We start from the raw sequence: 17,150 nt of genomic DNA, 5'->3' as shown, positions 1-17,150 counted from the left end.
TTATCTTGTTAGCATGTAGTTGTTTTTTTGTTATCTCCCATAGGTGGATTTGGCGCTGTTTGAAATGACTCCAATTTCTACTTGGAAAGATAATTCTAATGAAGTGTTTTAGGGACCTAGTTTAACCCTATGCTATTTAATATTTTTACTAATGACTTGAATAAAGATCTAAATGTCATATTTATCAGATTTTAAAATGATAAAACTGAGAGGCATAGCTAATAAAAATTAAAGATCTTAACAAATTAGAATACCAAGCCAAAAGGTGAAATTTAATAAAAATAAATTAAAGTCTTAGACTTAAATTAAAAATATATTACAATTATAAGTTGTGGGGTGAGAGGCTAAACAGTTTACCTGAAAAATATGAAGATTTAGACCATATGCTTCATATGATTCATCGGTGATATGGCAACTGGAAAATTCCCTTTCACAGTTTCTTTCATGAATTTATCAGTGAATTCTTTAAATTCCTGATTTACCTGCAGGATCTAGAATATCAGGGCAGTTTCTTTGATAATTTGTTGAAAGATTATATCTAGATTCTTTTTTTTTTTTTATCATGGCTTTCCATGATCCAATAATTAGAAATTTATCTCTTCTGGGTTTCAGGTTCCTTGTTAGTTGCAACAAAAAAGAAAAGAAGAAAGGAAGGAAGGAAGAAAGAAATAGAAAAAAAGCTCTTCTGTGTTCCTGGGCTATAAAATTGGCTCATAAATATAGAACTAGAAGGGAATAGAGAATACCAAGTTTAACTATTTTTTAAAAATGAAATTAAATTAGCAGAGGAGGCAGAGGCTTGGAGAGATTGGGTGACTTGACCATGGCTACACAACTGGAAAAAATTGAGGGTGGAATTTTGAACTCAGAGCAGGTCCAGTCTCTAGCCTCCATAATCTGAATCCAGAGCCACTATTCTTTTTCATTAGAATATACTGCTTGCCTCTGCACAATTCCCATCCTTCAGGGCACCCATGCCTGAGATTTTGCTATAAGAGACCAATCAGTTTTATGACAATTGGCTACCAGCTCCCATCCATCAACTCTTTTGAATTTAAATAATTCATGTTAGGTGTGCCAAGGGAATCTTATCCCTTCCCCCTCCTCCATGTTCAGGCTGTACATCAATAAAAGGTAGGGGGCAGGTCTTTTCTGGACTTCTTGGATGGACACGGGAACTAGAGAGAGAGATGAAGGGGAGAAAGATAAATGGACTCTACGCACAAGTGGTTTGAGATCTTAAGAGTAAGGCAGTGAGATTTAAATTTTCTACCCTTTTATTAATAAACTATATATTTAATAACTGGGTAGTTATATTAATTTAAATCTAACATAGGTATGCTAGAGTTCCAACCTAATCCTTTATTCTGGGTTGTTTCTCTCAGTGTTGTATTATGCTGTATTAGGAAAGCATGACATTTAAAAATAATATCTCTTGGGGGCAGCTGGGTAGCTCAGTGGATTGAGAGCCAGGCCTAGAGACGGGAGGTCCTAGGTTCAAATCCGGCCTCAGCCACTTCCTAGCTGTGTGACCCTGGGCAAGTCACTTGACCCCCATTGCCTACCCTTACCACTCTTCTGCCTTGGAGCCAATACACAGTATTGACTCCAAGATGGAAGGTAAGGGTTATAAAAAAAAAAATCTCTTCCTCAATTTATTGTGTTTTTTTTTTCCTTTGGTGGGCATGGATTACATGCATTTGTGAACTTCTCTTACATCTTTAGAACCTAGTCTTTTGGCTGTGTAAGGCTAGATTCCAGTACAAGATTTAACAAAAATAAAAGAGCATTGTTTGAGACTTGGGGGAAAAAAATCTTTCCTGTATCTATTTTCCAGTTTAGTTGTTTTTCCAGTAAAATATTTCTCATTTTTTCTTTTTTTTTTTCAGTTTTTTAATTTTGCTTTACTGTTTCTTAGTGTCTCATAGAATAATTAGCTTCCACTTGGCTAATTCTGGTTTTTAAACAGTTTTTTTTTTTAGTGAGCTTTTGCCCCTTCTTTTCCATTTAGCCCGTTCTACTCTTTTATGGAGTTCTTCTCTTCAGTGGATTTTTGTGCCTCTTTTACCATTTCTCCCATTATGTTTTTTAAGGTATTGTTCGAGTACTTCCAGGAATTATTTTGGCCTGAGACCAGTTCACATTTTTCTTTGAAAGTTTTTGGATATAACTGTTTTGACTTTGTTGTCTTATTCTGGGTTTGTGTCTTGATCTTCCCTGTCACTATATTAACTTTTTATGGTCAAGTTCTTTTTTTGATTGCTAATTTTTCCAGCCTATTTTTTGACTTTTACTTTTATATTAAAGTTAGGCTTTAATCCCAGAGTGGGGAGAACACTGTCCCAAGATTCAGATTTTTGGTGTTCTGTTTTCAGAGCTAATTCTGGGGTTCTATAAGTTTTTAGTTCTTCTAACATAGTAGAAGTGAGTTGTGGTCAAGTTGTCTCCTGGGCTGTGCTCTTGCCTATTAAGTGACTGCAACCACTCTTTTCCTCTCTGAAACTGTGATGAGGGAGGGTCTCCACTCCTCTGTGGCTACATACTGTAGTGTGCTAGTGCTCCTTCTTTCCCTGTATCTATGACCTGGAGCCATGTATGGGCAATATATCAGTCCAGCTCCCAGTACCAGCAAAAGGTCACCTGTAATCTCCATCTGACCAGTTATCTGACTCCTTAATAGCTGTGGGTTGAGAGCACTGGAAGCTTCTGCTGCTTATTCAGTCATTCCCAAGGCTTGGTGCTGGCTTACTGGGGTATAGTCTGTGCTAGACTATGCTCACTTTCACTTTGATGAGACAGACCTTTCTAAGTTGTTTTGGGTTGGAAAATTGTTTTACCCCATTGTCTTGTTAGTTCTACTATTCCCAAATTTGTTTTGAGATGTTATTTTAAAGTTGTTTGGAGGGGTATTTGGTAGAATTCAAAAGAGTCCCTACCATTACTCTATCATCTTGAACATCTAAATTGCTATCTTTAGTTATAAATGCCTCAGTTTAGGAAGAGCATTGAAAACATGAAAAGAATCTAGAGGAGGGTGACTAGCTAGGATGGTGACAGGCCTTGAGATCAGGAACTAGAAATATTTGGCCCAGAACTAGGAAGAGTTAGGAGTGATAAGATAGTTGTCTTTAGATATTTGAAGGACTCCTTTTTGGCAAAGGAATTGACCAAAATAAATGGTGGACATTGTACAGAGGGAAGATTGTTTGGTGGAAATCAAAACTTTTGGCATATCTATCCAAAAAAGGAAATGTGTTACTTAAAGAGAAAGAGAGTTCCTCCTCATGCTAAGTTTTAAAGCAAAGCTAAAGGATGTTTCATCAATTATTCTTTTCAAAGGATTCTTATTTAGGGAGGTGTTAGATTAAATGGCCTGTGATGTCCCTTTTGACTCTGAGATTCTGGGACTTTGTTATTCTGAAAATGGAGATTTTCAATATGGGATTTGAGTTAAAAGAGGCTGAGAGTAGCAGAGGAAAGGAATGTTTGGGAATTAGGCCTTATGCTTATTACATTAATAAAGTTTAGAGTAGAAGTTGTGATTCATGTTAGGGACAGAATTCCATTGAGTTCTTTCAGTTAGTCAGAGATTATATCTTATTGGACAGCAAGACAACACAGTGGATAGAGTACTAGACCTAGAGTTAGAAAGACCTGAGTGTAAATCCAACTCATATACTTCCTGGCTTCGTGATTCTGGATAAGTCATTTAACCCTCATTTGGCTCAGTTTCCTTATCTATAAAATGAACTGGAGTGGGAAATGGCAAACCACTCTAGTTTCTTTGCCAAGAAAACCCCAAATGGCATTCTGAAGAGTTAGACATGACTGAAAGGACTAAAACACAACATCTTACCACCCAGCCAAACTTTTTGTTTTTATGTAGATATTTAACCAGAGGGAAACAATGTAGATTACTTTTTATGATGCATTCCCCCTTTTTAAAGATAATAATGACATTGACTCACAATCAGTAAGACAAATACCACTTTGATGTATTTTTCTAGGAACAGGTTCGGTTTTAACTTTATTAATTGAATCTTTTTTCACCAGGTTCCTCCTATAATTAGTGACACACTAATAATAGTTTGTGAAAAGTAGGTAGGAATTCAAGAGTGTAGGCTTGATTTAAGAAGTATAGCAAAATAAATTAGTATTTGGAAAAAATCTGCAACTATATTACAGATAATCAGCACATCTTAACTAATTTTAAAAAGTTTTGCTAAATTAATCTACATCTTTTTGTCAGAATTCCATTTTTCTAAAGTCTAGAATTACCAGTGACACAATTTTATTTTTCTCTTTAAATTAACATTGACTCATCATATTCCTAAAGAATATTATTATAAAAATCAATGTATAAAATGCTGTTTGTGTCAAAGATCAGAAAGATGATTTTGTGAAATGCCATTATGAATATAGTGATACCCCATTTTTGAAATATACTCAATTATAGGGGGCAGCTGGGTGGCTCAGTGGATTGAGAGCCAGTCCTAGAGATGGGAGGTCCTAGGTTCAAGTCTGGCCTCAGACACTTCCCAGCTGTGTGACCCTGGGCAAGTCACTTAACCCCCATTGTCTAGCCCTTACCACTCTTATGCCTTGGAGCCAATACACAGTATTGACTCCAAGATGGAAGGTAAGGGTTAAAAAAAAAAAGAAAGAAAAAAGAAATATACTCAATTATTATTCACTTATTATTCAAAAGTTTTAGCAATGTGTACTAGTGTTTATTTCTTTGATAGCCATATTCAGATGGACAAAATAACCCTTTGATCTATGTTTCTTGTAGTTGCTTTTTCAGAAGTTTTCTTAAATTTTATTTCTCCATATATAAGCATATATTAGATAAAAGAAAAAATATTCTCCATCTTATAAATAATAAGTCTTATAATATCTGTTTTTCTTTTTTAATTTTTAATAGGTGGCTGCAGTAAGTACTGTTGTAAACCGAGGAATACAACCAAAGGCATTTGTGTTCAGGAACTATGATCTTTTTCCTGGATCCAAGTCACACTATTTGGGAGGATGTCATCACAAAGTATGGCAAGCTATTCGAGCATCATCTGCTGCACCAGGTTACTTTGCAGAATATACACTAGGAAAAGACCTTCATCAAGTAAGCTCTAACTTGGATTATTGTACATTTTAATTTAAAATGGAATTTAAAAAGAAATTGCCAAAATTAAACCCAGAAATTAGGGAAGGCGAAAATGGGAAGAGTGACTGTATCCTTCATAGAGTTTTTATAAGAATATATAATGGCCAAATAACTAAAACATTAATTAAATTTAATAAGCCTGTAAGCTTCACAAATTATTTTTTTCAAAACTTGATTCATGTACAATATGTACATGATCATGTACTTAATTCATGTAAAAAAATGATGAATATGTGATGATTAGTGTTTGACTTTGCACATAGGATATAGATTTATAGTGAATTCAGTTTCTTGACATCCCCAAGAGATAGTGAGCACACATAGTGGATGCTTAATTGTTGATTTCCAATTAATTAATTGGCATTCTTTTTCTCTGTTTTAGTAAACATATTTCAAGGTTTTTTAATTCTGTTTAATAAGTTCATGAATTTAAACAACAAATTCTTATAAGATTGGATAGTCACTTAAAATGAAGAATGTATTTAGAAATAGAAATCTAATAGAATTTCATACCATAAAGTTTTTTCTCAGTTTCCTCCTTTGTAACAGACATAGTAATATCTGATTATAGAAGATTAAGTTAATGTCAGTAAAGTATTTGAGCTTTTATGATATTTGAAAAGAACTTGGTTTTGTAAAAACAATTTTTTCTGTAGATTAACATTTGTAATATTGAAAAATTAATATTATACCAAATGTGAGAGAGAGAGAGAGAGAGAGAGAGAGAGAGAGAGAGAGAGAGAGAGAGAGAGAGAGAGAGAGAGAGAGAGAGAGATATGAATCACCTACCTTAGGTGATCTTTTAGGTGATCTGCCTTAGGAGGCAATCTCCTTTAGCCATAAGAGCTTACATTCTGAGTAAATGTGTTCAACCCCCTTCAGCTTGATTCACTACATCCCAAAGTTCATTCTGGATCCTTTGATGCAATGTGTGGTTTCTGCAGGCTTCTTTATGGTGCCTTTTTCAAAAAGTTCACTCTTAATTCAGGGAGTTAGTGAGCTTCTTTTCCTGAAATTTCTCTCAAAAAATTTTTTTAATTTTGTATTTTATGAAAATTATACACTCCTTGTTCCCCCCTTGAGGAGGGTATTTTTGGGATAGGAATTTATTTAGGTTATTCTGTATAGTTAGAAACAAGGATTTCAGTTCAGAGCAGGGATTTTGTATTTTGCTCTGTTTCCCTTTAAGTAGGGAAGACAGAGATATTGGGTGTGGCTCCTTTAATCCAAGAGGATAGAGGTCAGTGAAGGGGGAATTCTGGGCTTCTGTGTTCTGTGAGAACAGAGGTGAATTTTATCTCTCTCTGGGAATGATAATTGGTGATGGTTGAAGATTAAAAAGAAGAAATTTAATATAATTTAGAAGGCTAAAGAAGAAGAAACTTACGATTGTATTTAATAGTGGAGTGACAGAGGGTTTTTCCTTTCTCAGCACTCTAAGTGAGAGAGGTCCAACTTTAGGGCCTACTTTCCATAAGACTTTGAAGTACAAACTCTTGGACTTCTTGAGAAGCAGATTGCTGGGCGATTCTCTCAAGTTTAAGAAGATCTTTAATGAATTAAGAACTGCTACTTTGAAGTAGAAAGATTTATATTCAGCTGAAAGAAAAGGGTGTGTTCTGAAGTTTTCCTGTTAGGATCCACAAGGTGGTGCCAGAAAGCAATAGTATCTCTAATAGGCTAAAGTTGAGCAGATAAAAAAGCTGCTTTTAGGGTTCTCTGTGAAGGGAAATCTGATAAGTTCAGTTTGATAAATTACTTCAATAAGATAAAGATTACTTTTAGTTTAAGTTTAGCTAGATAGTGAATAATTTAAGATAGTGAGTATAAGTTAAGTTTGGCTTCTATCAAACAAGAAGATACTCCTTGAGGAGTAGATTTTGGTGTGGGTGATTATTTAGACAAATATTAGTGCTAGAAATATAAGAGATCTCCTGTTTAGTTTTCTATTTCCTACTTTTACTCTCCCTACTCTAAAAGAAAATAAATAAGGTTGGATCAAGCTGCCTCCAGCCAATTCATCCACCTCCTAAACCAGCTTGGCCCTGAAAGCTTTCATTTATCAATATAGCTAGAAACTTAAAGCTATCAATACCAATGCAGTCAGATCAATATATATTAATAATGAGTATTATTACAAGTTTTAAATTACTTTATTACATTTGGCAGGCCCTAAATCCATCATCAGAAATAGAGTTCATTACCTCAGCTCCAACTGCATATATAGCAAAGTTTTTATTATAATTATTATAGTGTTGACCAACACGCAGATCAACCTAGGATACATGGTTGAGTTGTGGGGTATATGAATCAATTTTCAAAGAAAATCCAAAAACATTAAAAAAAAATAAGAGAAAAAAATCAAATGTTGGGGAAAAATATCAAAATAAGTTGTACATAAAAATTCTGAATAAGTAAGAATAAGCCCATAACAGGTCCTTGAATCAGGGCCCAATTAGCAATATAGCTCTTACCCATTGGTAGCCAGGACTACAGAAAATTGACATACCATAAAGAGAGAAAAGGGACTAGATTTTGAAATAAAAGGGAAGTATGATTCCTTTATTTTACCTTCACTCTCAGGGATAGGGGAGTCAAAACAGCAGCCAAACTGAAGTAGATCTGACATGGGGAAATCCTGCGCCTAACAATGTCAAATAACCACTTCCTTGAATCTCAAAACAAGTCCTCTGTCTTGGTGCAGATTTTCATCAATCCCACCAGGATTGGTTGGTCTCCTTGACCTTGTGCTTCTTGGGGCTATACAGCGGCTCTTTTGTGATCCCTTCTTCTGAAATCAGACACAATTATTATTAGTAACAGTCCCATAATGCTTAACAATAGCAGGTTTCTATAGCCTAAAGCTTTTGGGTTTGCATTGATATTAGGGCTAATGGATAGTTTAAATTTATTCTTCAATATAAAAAAAACCATTAATACTAGTTACATGTACTTCAAGTACCAAAAAATAAGAGAAGAAAGAAAATTAAAATATCCTATTGCAAATAAAAGAAAAACAATAATAAAAATGTTTTTAAATTAAAAATTCATAGTTCACATTCCCTGACAATGTGTCAGCCAAAACTGTGACCAACTTGTCTATGAACTTTTATGATGGTATTATCTCTGGTCCAATCATAGGAAGAGTAAAAATTAAAATTAAAAAAATTGTAATACAGGATACAGTTAATCAGTATTGATAGAAGGTGCCCTTTTCACATGTGAGCAATGAATCCAAGAGTCCTTTTCTCCAATTTTGATAGCTGTTGGAATGGTTAACAGGATGTGGAACAGACCTTCCCAGGCAGGCTGAGTTTCCCAAGTGCACTGGGAGTTCTTTATGTACACTTTGTCTCCTGGGTGTAAGTCATGGAGTGAGAAGTCTTTAGGTCCTGCTTGTACAGCAGGTCTGAATTCTTGGAGTTCTTGTGATTTGATATGTATTCCCTATATATATATGAAGCAATAGAAGTGTCTCCCCCTAGGAATGATGTGTATGCAGGAGAAAAAGGCTTAGCCTGTATATGGGGATGTCCAAAAAGCAAATCAAATGGTGAGATGTATAGATCTACCTTGGGTCTGCTTTGAAAATAAAAGAGGGCTAGAGGGAGAACTTCAGGCCATTTTAAGTGATTTCCCAGTGCACAATTTTAAATCATAGTTTTAAGATCTCTGCTCATTCTCTCAACTTGACCTGAACTCTGGGGATGATATGGTACATGGAATTTGAGAGTGATCCCCAAACCAGAATAAATCTGAGACAGAACCAAATTGGTAAAATGAGTTCCCCTGCCTGAATTAATACGTGTTGGCAGACCAAAGCAAAGAATAATCTCGGCAACAAAAGCTGCTGTTGCTCATGCCCTAGGAAACACTCTGGCCATCTGGTCAGCTGATACACTATGAGCAAACAAAATTTATAATGTCTAGCCTTTGGCATTGTGATAAAGCCAATTTGTAAATACTCAAAAGGTGTGTAAGCCAGAAGACACACAGAAAAAGCTTTGCCACGAAAGGCATGCTGGTTATAGGCTTGACAGATGGGGCAGACTGCACATACTTTAGAGGCTATGGTAGTTATATCAGGGGTTATTCATACTCTTTTACTAGAGTCTACAATGCCCTGGGTGCCAAAGTGACTGTTTTTGTGAATGGATAAGCATATTTGGTGATAACTACATTTAAAGAGCCTATAAATTGCATTCAGAATCAGGTTAACTCACCTATACTGATTTCAAAGCTCCAGTGTCTAAGAGGCAATCATGATACATGTTTCCAACCTTCATGAGGTTCATTATCATGGGGGGAGAATGGCCTGGGATAACTGGGGTAAAAACATCAGGATCTGGGAAGTCAAAGGTTTCACTCTCTGATTCCAGACACACACACACACACACACACACACACACACACACACACACACACACACACACACACACACACACACACACACACACACACACACACACACACACACACACACACACACACACACACACACACACACACACACACACTCTTCATAAAGATTCTTGGCTCCCTAGTGTTTCACCTCCTATTTAAGCTAATGCTAGAGACACATGGAGGTTCAGGAAAGGCCTTAAAGAAAGGACAGACTTCTAGGAGTAAGATAATGGCTAAACTTTCTTAATTTAGCCCAATAATTAATACCTTCTAATAACAAAAAAGACTGAGCTGAACTTATTACCTTCCTTCAACCCTCTGGGATTCGAGGATGTGAGATGGTAGCTTGTGGGGACAGGGTTTTTCTCCCAGGTAAAAGGAATCAGGAAGGTGAAAGTCCTGAGGAGGCTAATTGTTGCTAAAAGAACATCCAGCTTACCAGGCTGCAGCAAGTAATGGCTACCCAGCTGTTTTCAGTTTAAGAGGAGAAAATGGGATTTAGATCTCACCCTTCTGTACAGGAAAAACAAGGTGCTTCTAAACAGCTCTCAAACCCTCAGGCAGTGGTTGGGAGGCAGCAGTGGCAAGAGCATGGGGAACTGTGTGGATGGCAGAAGTGGCAGGAAATAGCGGGAGGCAGTGGGGCTTCTAAAGCTTGATAGTATCTGACCTACAGCTATAGCCTTGAAACTAATCTGTCCTTTTGTCTATTTCAAAAACTGCTCTACCAACTTAGAGTGGAGTAAAAACTCCAGGCTCCAGAAATAGCTACTAACAGATTGTCTTAAGGGTAGTAAAAATGAAGAAAATTGAATAAGATTGAGGGTAATCATCAAAACCTTTGTGGTCTGCCAAATGTAATATTTAAAAATTAATATTTTACCAAATGTAATATGCTAAATGTGATTCTTAGAAATTGGTTTAGGAATATAATATTAGTTTAAAAAATTATTGTGGTCACCGTTTACGACAGGGAAGAATTGGTATAATTTATGAGAAATCCTGTAACAGTTACTGAGATATTTTCCCTTTCTTTGTATGTATTTTTCTCACCTTCCACAGTTTGAGGAGGCAATATCTATGGATTTTATTTGTTCACATAATTTGTCTACAAATTTAATTTGAAATTTTGTTAAGTATATTTCAGTACATTTTAAAATCTATAGCAACTTGATTGCTAAAAAAGAAAAAGAATGTGTAAGCCTTGTTCATGTTTCTTCAGCTGTTTTTATTAAGAAGCTCCTAGGTAGGAGCTGCAAATTGAAGTAATTTTCCTGCATAAAGTCCTACCCCAATCCCAAATTTTAGCTACTAAAATGGAGTAAATTATATAAGTAATATGTGGATTTAAATATGATTTCCAGATCACATTTCAGATTTAATGGAAAAATACTTTGGGTTCTGGGAAGAAGATTCCATTGCTGGTAATTAAATGTTTCTTTCTAAAACATTAAATATCTAACTAGATATACATAAAATAATTATTAGGTGAAACATTTTTCCATATGGAAAATAGTAAGCTTAATTTCCTTTATTTTGACTTTAACCAATCTCATTCTTTTTTGATCCTGTGGCTAGAATAAATACTCTTGCATGTATCCAAGACACAAAGAACCCTCCAAGATTTGTAAAACTTTGGCTGTTTACTTCTTATGATACCCATGTGTACAAGGGACCCAGCCAGGATTGCTAATAATAAGGAATACCTAGGAACTGAAGCCAATAACCTAGGGCACCTGTTTCCAAACTCCCTCCAACCCCCCACCTTTCACTATTTTTATGACAATCTGCAAAAAATTAACTTCAAAAATTAAGCAATAAAAAATGTAAAGTATCAATTTTAATAAATTTAAAACTATACCCATTTTTTTAGTTATTTCAAAAAATTTTTAAGCTGTGGGTTCTTTTTGGAAACTAGTTTGGGATTACTAAATAATATATACTAGAGTTACTAAAATTACTACAGCTGAGAATTTTAACAGCTGTCATGGTACTTTTAACTTCCACACAAAGATTATTTAACTTTGTTTACATATTTCTCATCTACCTGCTGTAAGCAGTTTGATGGCACAATTCATATATCATGTTCCTGACCATACTGGTAGCAGATCACACCCAGCTTGATGTTTGACATACATCAACTCAAAATTTGACCTCATTCATACATGCTATATATCACATAATAACTGAGCTACATTCACTGTCAATTGGAGCAAATTCTCAGTGTTAGTCTTGTTTTTGTTGACTTTGATTTGAAATCTGTTATTTGATATAAAGCAAATATAATAATGAGGAATTATGCTAGAAAATGTTTAGTCATTTTAGCACTACAATCTGCCCTTAGATTCCTTCCCTTTAAGCTGGAAACCTCTGCTCTTAGAGAATGTTAATGAAACAAATATTAAGAGCATAGATACCAGTTTCATCACTGTAGCTGATCACAAAGAAGGACTTTAGAAGGCAGCCCAGTGGCTCAGTGAATTGAGAGTCAGACCTAGAGATGGGAGGTCCTAGGTTCAAATCTAGCCTGTCTAAATTCCAAGCTGTGTGACCCTGGACAAGTCATTTAACCCCCATTGCTTAGCCCTTACAGCTCTTCTGCCTTGAAACCAATACACAGTATTGATTCTAAGGTGGAAAGTAAGAGTTTTAAAAAAATAAAAAAGAAAGGGCTTCAAAAAGCCTTACTCATTAGTAAAAGACCCTACTTAACACGGTCTGTCTTAAATATGCCTTACTTCTAGTGCTTTTCCTTTGATGATTAGTTCCAATTTATCTTGTATAGAGTTTGTGCATAGTCATTTACATGTCTCTCCATTAGACTATGAGTTCCTTGAAAGAAGAGACTTTCCTCTCCCCCTCATATCCCCAGCACTTAGCACAGTGCCTGTTTCATAGTATGGGCTTAATAAATGTTTCTTCACAGATTGATTTAGTAGGATTCAGATGAATGAGTTTTTATGATCTCTACCAAACCATTGAAATGAATACCTTATATAAAAAATAGAGGGAAGGAGTTCCTTCAAGAAATTGGTTTAGGAAGTTTATTTACCAGTAAGCCCTCTCTATCAGTAAAATCATAGAGCTACCCATAAAGAAAAAAAAACTCCATACAAATATATTTAATTTTGTGTTCAGGAAAGTTTCAATGCTTAATAAATAATTAAATACAAAATGCTTTTTGCCTATATGTGATTTGTTATGTAGCAATAGATATGACAAATTGAGCATATGCAATTAAATTTAAAATAATCTAAAAGCAGTTTAGTTTCATGTGGAAAATTTTGCTTTATTTGATAACTGTATTTTTCTGTTAATCTTGTGTAGAACCTAAAATAACCATTAAAATGTGCCTTTAAAAAGTAACTCTCTTATTTTAATAGTTCGAACCAAATATTGAGAGTGATCCAGGATGAGTTCAAAGAGCTTTTGTAAATAAAAATGAAAGCTTAATAAGAAACTTACTCATTAGGCTGGTACATTTATTTTTCCATTGCATCTGTAGTGTTTCAGAAAGAAGAGGGACCAACATAGAAATTCTCCATAAATAAAACTGTGTTAAATAATTTTTTTCTTAAAACCACTATACTTTTTAGGATTCATCTGTAGTTTAGGAGGCTACTCTTAATCTTATTTAAAAGATATTTTTGTTTTCATGTTTCCTAATTTTTCTGCTTGTAAATAAATTTCATTTTCTCAACATGTTTTGTTTTGAAATATTAACTTTCAGGATGGAGGTTTGCTTCTAAATAATCCTACAGCTTTAGCAATGCATGAATGTAAGTGTCTTTGGCCAGATACTCCATTACAATGTATAGTATCCTTGGGCACTGGGCGTTATGAAGGTGATGTGAGGAACTACAGTATGACAGCAACAAGCTTGAGAAGCAAACTGTCAACAGTTATCAGCAGTGCCACTGATACAGAAGGTTAGTGCTTCTAGTTTTCTGTGTTGCTTTTGCTCATCCTCTGATTCTCCCATCCACAAGCTGGATGAGTACAGTTAAGTCACTTAATCTTTCAGTGATCCAGACCTTTCCATAGGCTATAGGCTCCAGGTGAGTTTCTCTCATCAGTGGAGGGAGTTTTTATAGAGAGAGCTCCCCATGATGATATCGTAAGCTTCATCAAAAAACGAAACTAAAATGCAATTTAGAGAGGGAAGGGGACCTAGGAGAAGTCAGAAAGCTGGAGGGATATTTGAAGAGGAAAACCAGAACTGGTTAACAGTCTTTGTCCTGGACCTTTCTGCCCTTTTTCCATGACCTGATTCCCTTTATGGGTTTAATGATCATATCAAACTCTTAAATAGAGCAATGACTAACCAACATAGGTGCCTCTCCAGCCCTAATCTTTCTCCTGTGCTTCAGGCCCACATCACCAGCTGCCTAATGGACATTGCAAACTGGATGTCTTATAGGCATTTCAAACTCTGTTTTTTTCATAAATGGAATTCATTATCTCTTCTCCCTTCCCCACCTACACACCCACCCCCCTTCTAAACTTATTTCTGTCCAATTCACCTGCATTTTTCCAGTCCCACAGTTCACTAGCTCAGCATTATCCTCAACTCTAAGTAGCTCCAGCTCTCTCCCGCCTAACCTGTGCTCTATTTATACAACCACCACCTCTCCTACCATTGCATGGCCTACTAATGGTCATCCTGCCTCAAGTCCCCACCTCCGAATGCATTCTGCACATTGCTGCCAAAGTGATTCTCCGTACATGCCAAATCTACCTTGTCCCTCCCACTCTCAGTAAACTATTATCTCCTTTTGCCTCTAGAATCAAATAGAAACTTCTCCATTTAGCTTGCAGAGCCCTTGGCAACCTTTACCTAACTTATCTTTCCAACTTCATTACACATCACTCCTCTTCCTACACTCTGCAGGCTAGCCAATCTGTTCTTTTCTCTTTTGATTGCCTGTATATTCCATGTCCCATCTATCTCTGTCTTTGTACTGGCCAGCCAAAGGAATTGCTTGGAATACTGCTACCTCACCTAATTCCTCCATCTTCTACGTTGATGAAGCCTTTTCTGAGTGTCCCCACTGCTAATGCCATCCCTAACTTTTAAATACATTTTATATCTTTTTTCATACTTTATATACTTACATCCTAGGCATGTTTCCATATACTATTGTATGATGAACCACTCAGAGCTGGAAAGTCAATTCACTTTCTTTAATAAAAATATATTCAGTAAGCATTCCACGAGACAATGAAAGCAGATAAAAGAAGCCTGAAAGGAAATAAAAGCAGTCCACAAGGAAATTTTCTGAGGATCTCCCTTCTAGAGTCCTAGATCTCTGGCCCAGCTCAATCAATTCTGGGGCAAAGTTAACTCAGAGTAGTTTACTGTTGGCTTAAAATATTGTCCTGGTCCATAGCTGCTAACATATATATGTATTGTTTTACCTACTGGGTAATATAAGCTCCTTGAGAGGAGGGATTATGTCATTCTTTTTTTTTCCTTTTAAACATTATTTTATTTGGTCATTTTCTATGCCATTCTTTTTATTTGTGTCTCTAATGCTGTAGCACAAGGCCTGGCACATAGTAGGCACTCTGCTAGAACACTAGAGGCACAAATCAGGGTTAAGTTTCAAGACAGAAAATCAAGGAAATTTTCAAGATAGGGATGGGGGCTGCACAGAGGGGGAATGAGGGTCAAAGCTTAGCTTTGAAAGATGAGAATTCTGAGGTAGGAATACATTCTGGGTATGAGGGCTATGTGCCTGGTAATGTAATAATGTGATAGAGTAAACTGGGATGAAAATGCGCCTAGTTCATTTTGTTATTCTATTCTCCCCACCACCACCCAATTCATCTTCTGCATAATTCAAAATAGTTACAATTTTTAAAAAGAAGATATAAATTCTCTTTTGAAGAGTCTTTTCTAATGGTATTTATTTTAAATTGATTTTTAAAATATTGGTAATTAAAGTATGTGGTGAAATAAGCAGAACTTTCATAGATGAAAAAGTAAAGGTAAAATTAATAGACAATCATTTAGGAAGTTTTATTTTTAACTTGTATTTCTTTTTGTTTTTAAACAGAAGTCCATATAATGCTTGATGACTTTTTACCTCCTGACACTTACTTTAGAATCAACCCTGTAATGCGTGAAAACATACCTTTGGATGAAAGTCGAAATGAAAAACTTGACTTCTTACAGTCGGAATCGATAAAATATTTAGAGCGGAATGAAGAAAAAATTAAAAAGCTAACAAAAATATTAACTCAAGAAAAAACAGCTCTACAGAAAATTAATGATTGGTTAAAATTAAAATCAGATATGTATGAAGGTTTTCCATTTTTGTCTAAATTGTGAAAATAATTTGCATGCACTATACTAAATGTAAAACCTATTTTAAAAGAGCTACTAATTCTATGAAGAATTGATGCATATAGGTATACAAATTAACTTTATAATATGTGTTAGTTATAAAATATGCTGGAAAAAACACTGCCCAGACCAGTATGAACAGTTTAGAGTGTTCGGTGCAAAATTTATATCAGAATTAGGTTTTTCTGATGTTAATAATTGTATGCGCTTTAGGAACTTACCTGTTGTACCGTTTGGTTTTAGTAAACACAATGGCATTTTGTTTTTTGTTAAATTTTGTGCCAAACAAAAGACACTGAAAAATATTAGAACACTCTATTTTTGCTTTAAGGTATCATAATCATGTTGAATTTATTTGAACATTATGGGGTTTTTTTAGTGGAAAATCAAAATGTTTCCTGATGATCTATTCTAATATTTCACATTCTTCATCACCTATTATCTTCTTTATTGACTTTCAGTTTAATAATCTCTTAATGGATGTATGACAACAGAATTTTGCTTCTGTTAGAGTACTTTCCAAAGATTAAGTAACTTTAAATACATAATTTTATCTACTAAAATTTACTTATATCATCAAAGTGTTTGGTTCAAGAAACATATCACTGAGCTACCAGTACTTTTCTGAAATTTCAAAATACTGTATGCTACCTTTTCTAGATCAGCTCTAGCTTGTCCTTCATTGAGAATTAATCCTTTGACTTCTTTGAAAAAAATATTCTTATCAAAATAACAAAATAAATTCCTAAATCTGTTCCAGAAAGGCTAATGTTATTTTTTTTAATGTCAGCAGCATTCAGATGTTTTGTAGGAATAGAGCTGATTGAATATTCCCACGAAAGGCAGAATTCACATCAGTTATTACATGAATGACAACTTATATTAATGTAGTACTTCTAAAATTTGCAGAGTTTACATGCCATTATCTCAGATAAAGCTCAAAATATTAGCCTCATTTTTAGAGATAAAGAAATTGAATCTCAGAGATATTGTGACTGATAGCTAGTGAATATTATGGATGGGATTTGATAAAGGTCCAGATTTTACCAGAACTAAGGGTAATGCTAACTGAAACTTAAGACATCCTTCTTGCCGCTGATCAAAAACATCATATTTTCCTTTTTCGCAAAATTTGCCATGGAAATTTTACATGGGATTAGAAAGCATACTCCAGGGAAAATTTAGGAAGGATAACTTGGTTGTTCTACTCAGCTGCATATGGAACCCCAGGCTACC

General features: G+C 35.1%; 1 protein-coding gene across 3 annotated transcripts in view; it reads left to right on the top strand.

Moving 5' to 3' along the window:
- Positions 1-16,677, top strand: part of PNPLA8 (patatin like phospholipase domain containing 8) — a 55,044-nt gene extending 38,367 nt beyond the window's left edge. For 2 of the 3 annotated variants that reach the window (XM_056799549.1, XM_007504136.3), the window contains exons 8-10: positions 4,925-5,119; positions 13,296-13,494; positions 15,625-16,677. In XM_056799549.1, coding sequence (XP_056655527.1) covers positions 4,925-5,119; positions 13,296-13,494; positions 15,625-15,899 — 669 coding nt within the window. In that variant the 3' untranslated portion in view covers positions 15,900-16,677. Of the gene's footprint in view, positions 1-4,924; positions 5,120-10,929; positions 10,963-13,295; positions 13,495-15,624 lie in introns of those variants that run through there. The other variant, XM_056799548.1, reaches the window with a different exon arrangement.
- Positions 16,678-17,150: the final 473 nt, after the last annotated feature.

Source organism: Monodelphis domestica, chromosome 5, assembly GCF_027887165.1.
Source record: "Monodelphis domestica isolate mMonDom1 chromosome 5, mMonDom1.pri, whole genome shotgun sequence".
NCBI lineage: Eukaryota > Metazoa > Chordata > Mammalia > Didelphimorphia > Didelphidae > Monodelphis > Monodelphis domestica.
The sequence above is the reverse complement of the archived record's forward strand: the minus strand, read 5'-3'. Positions and strand labels throughout refer to the sequence as shown.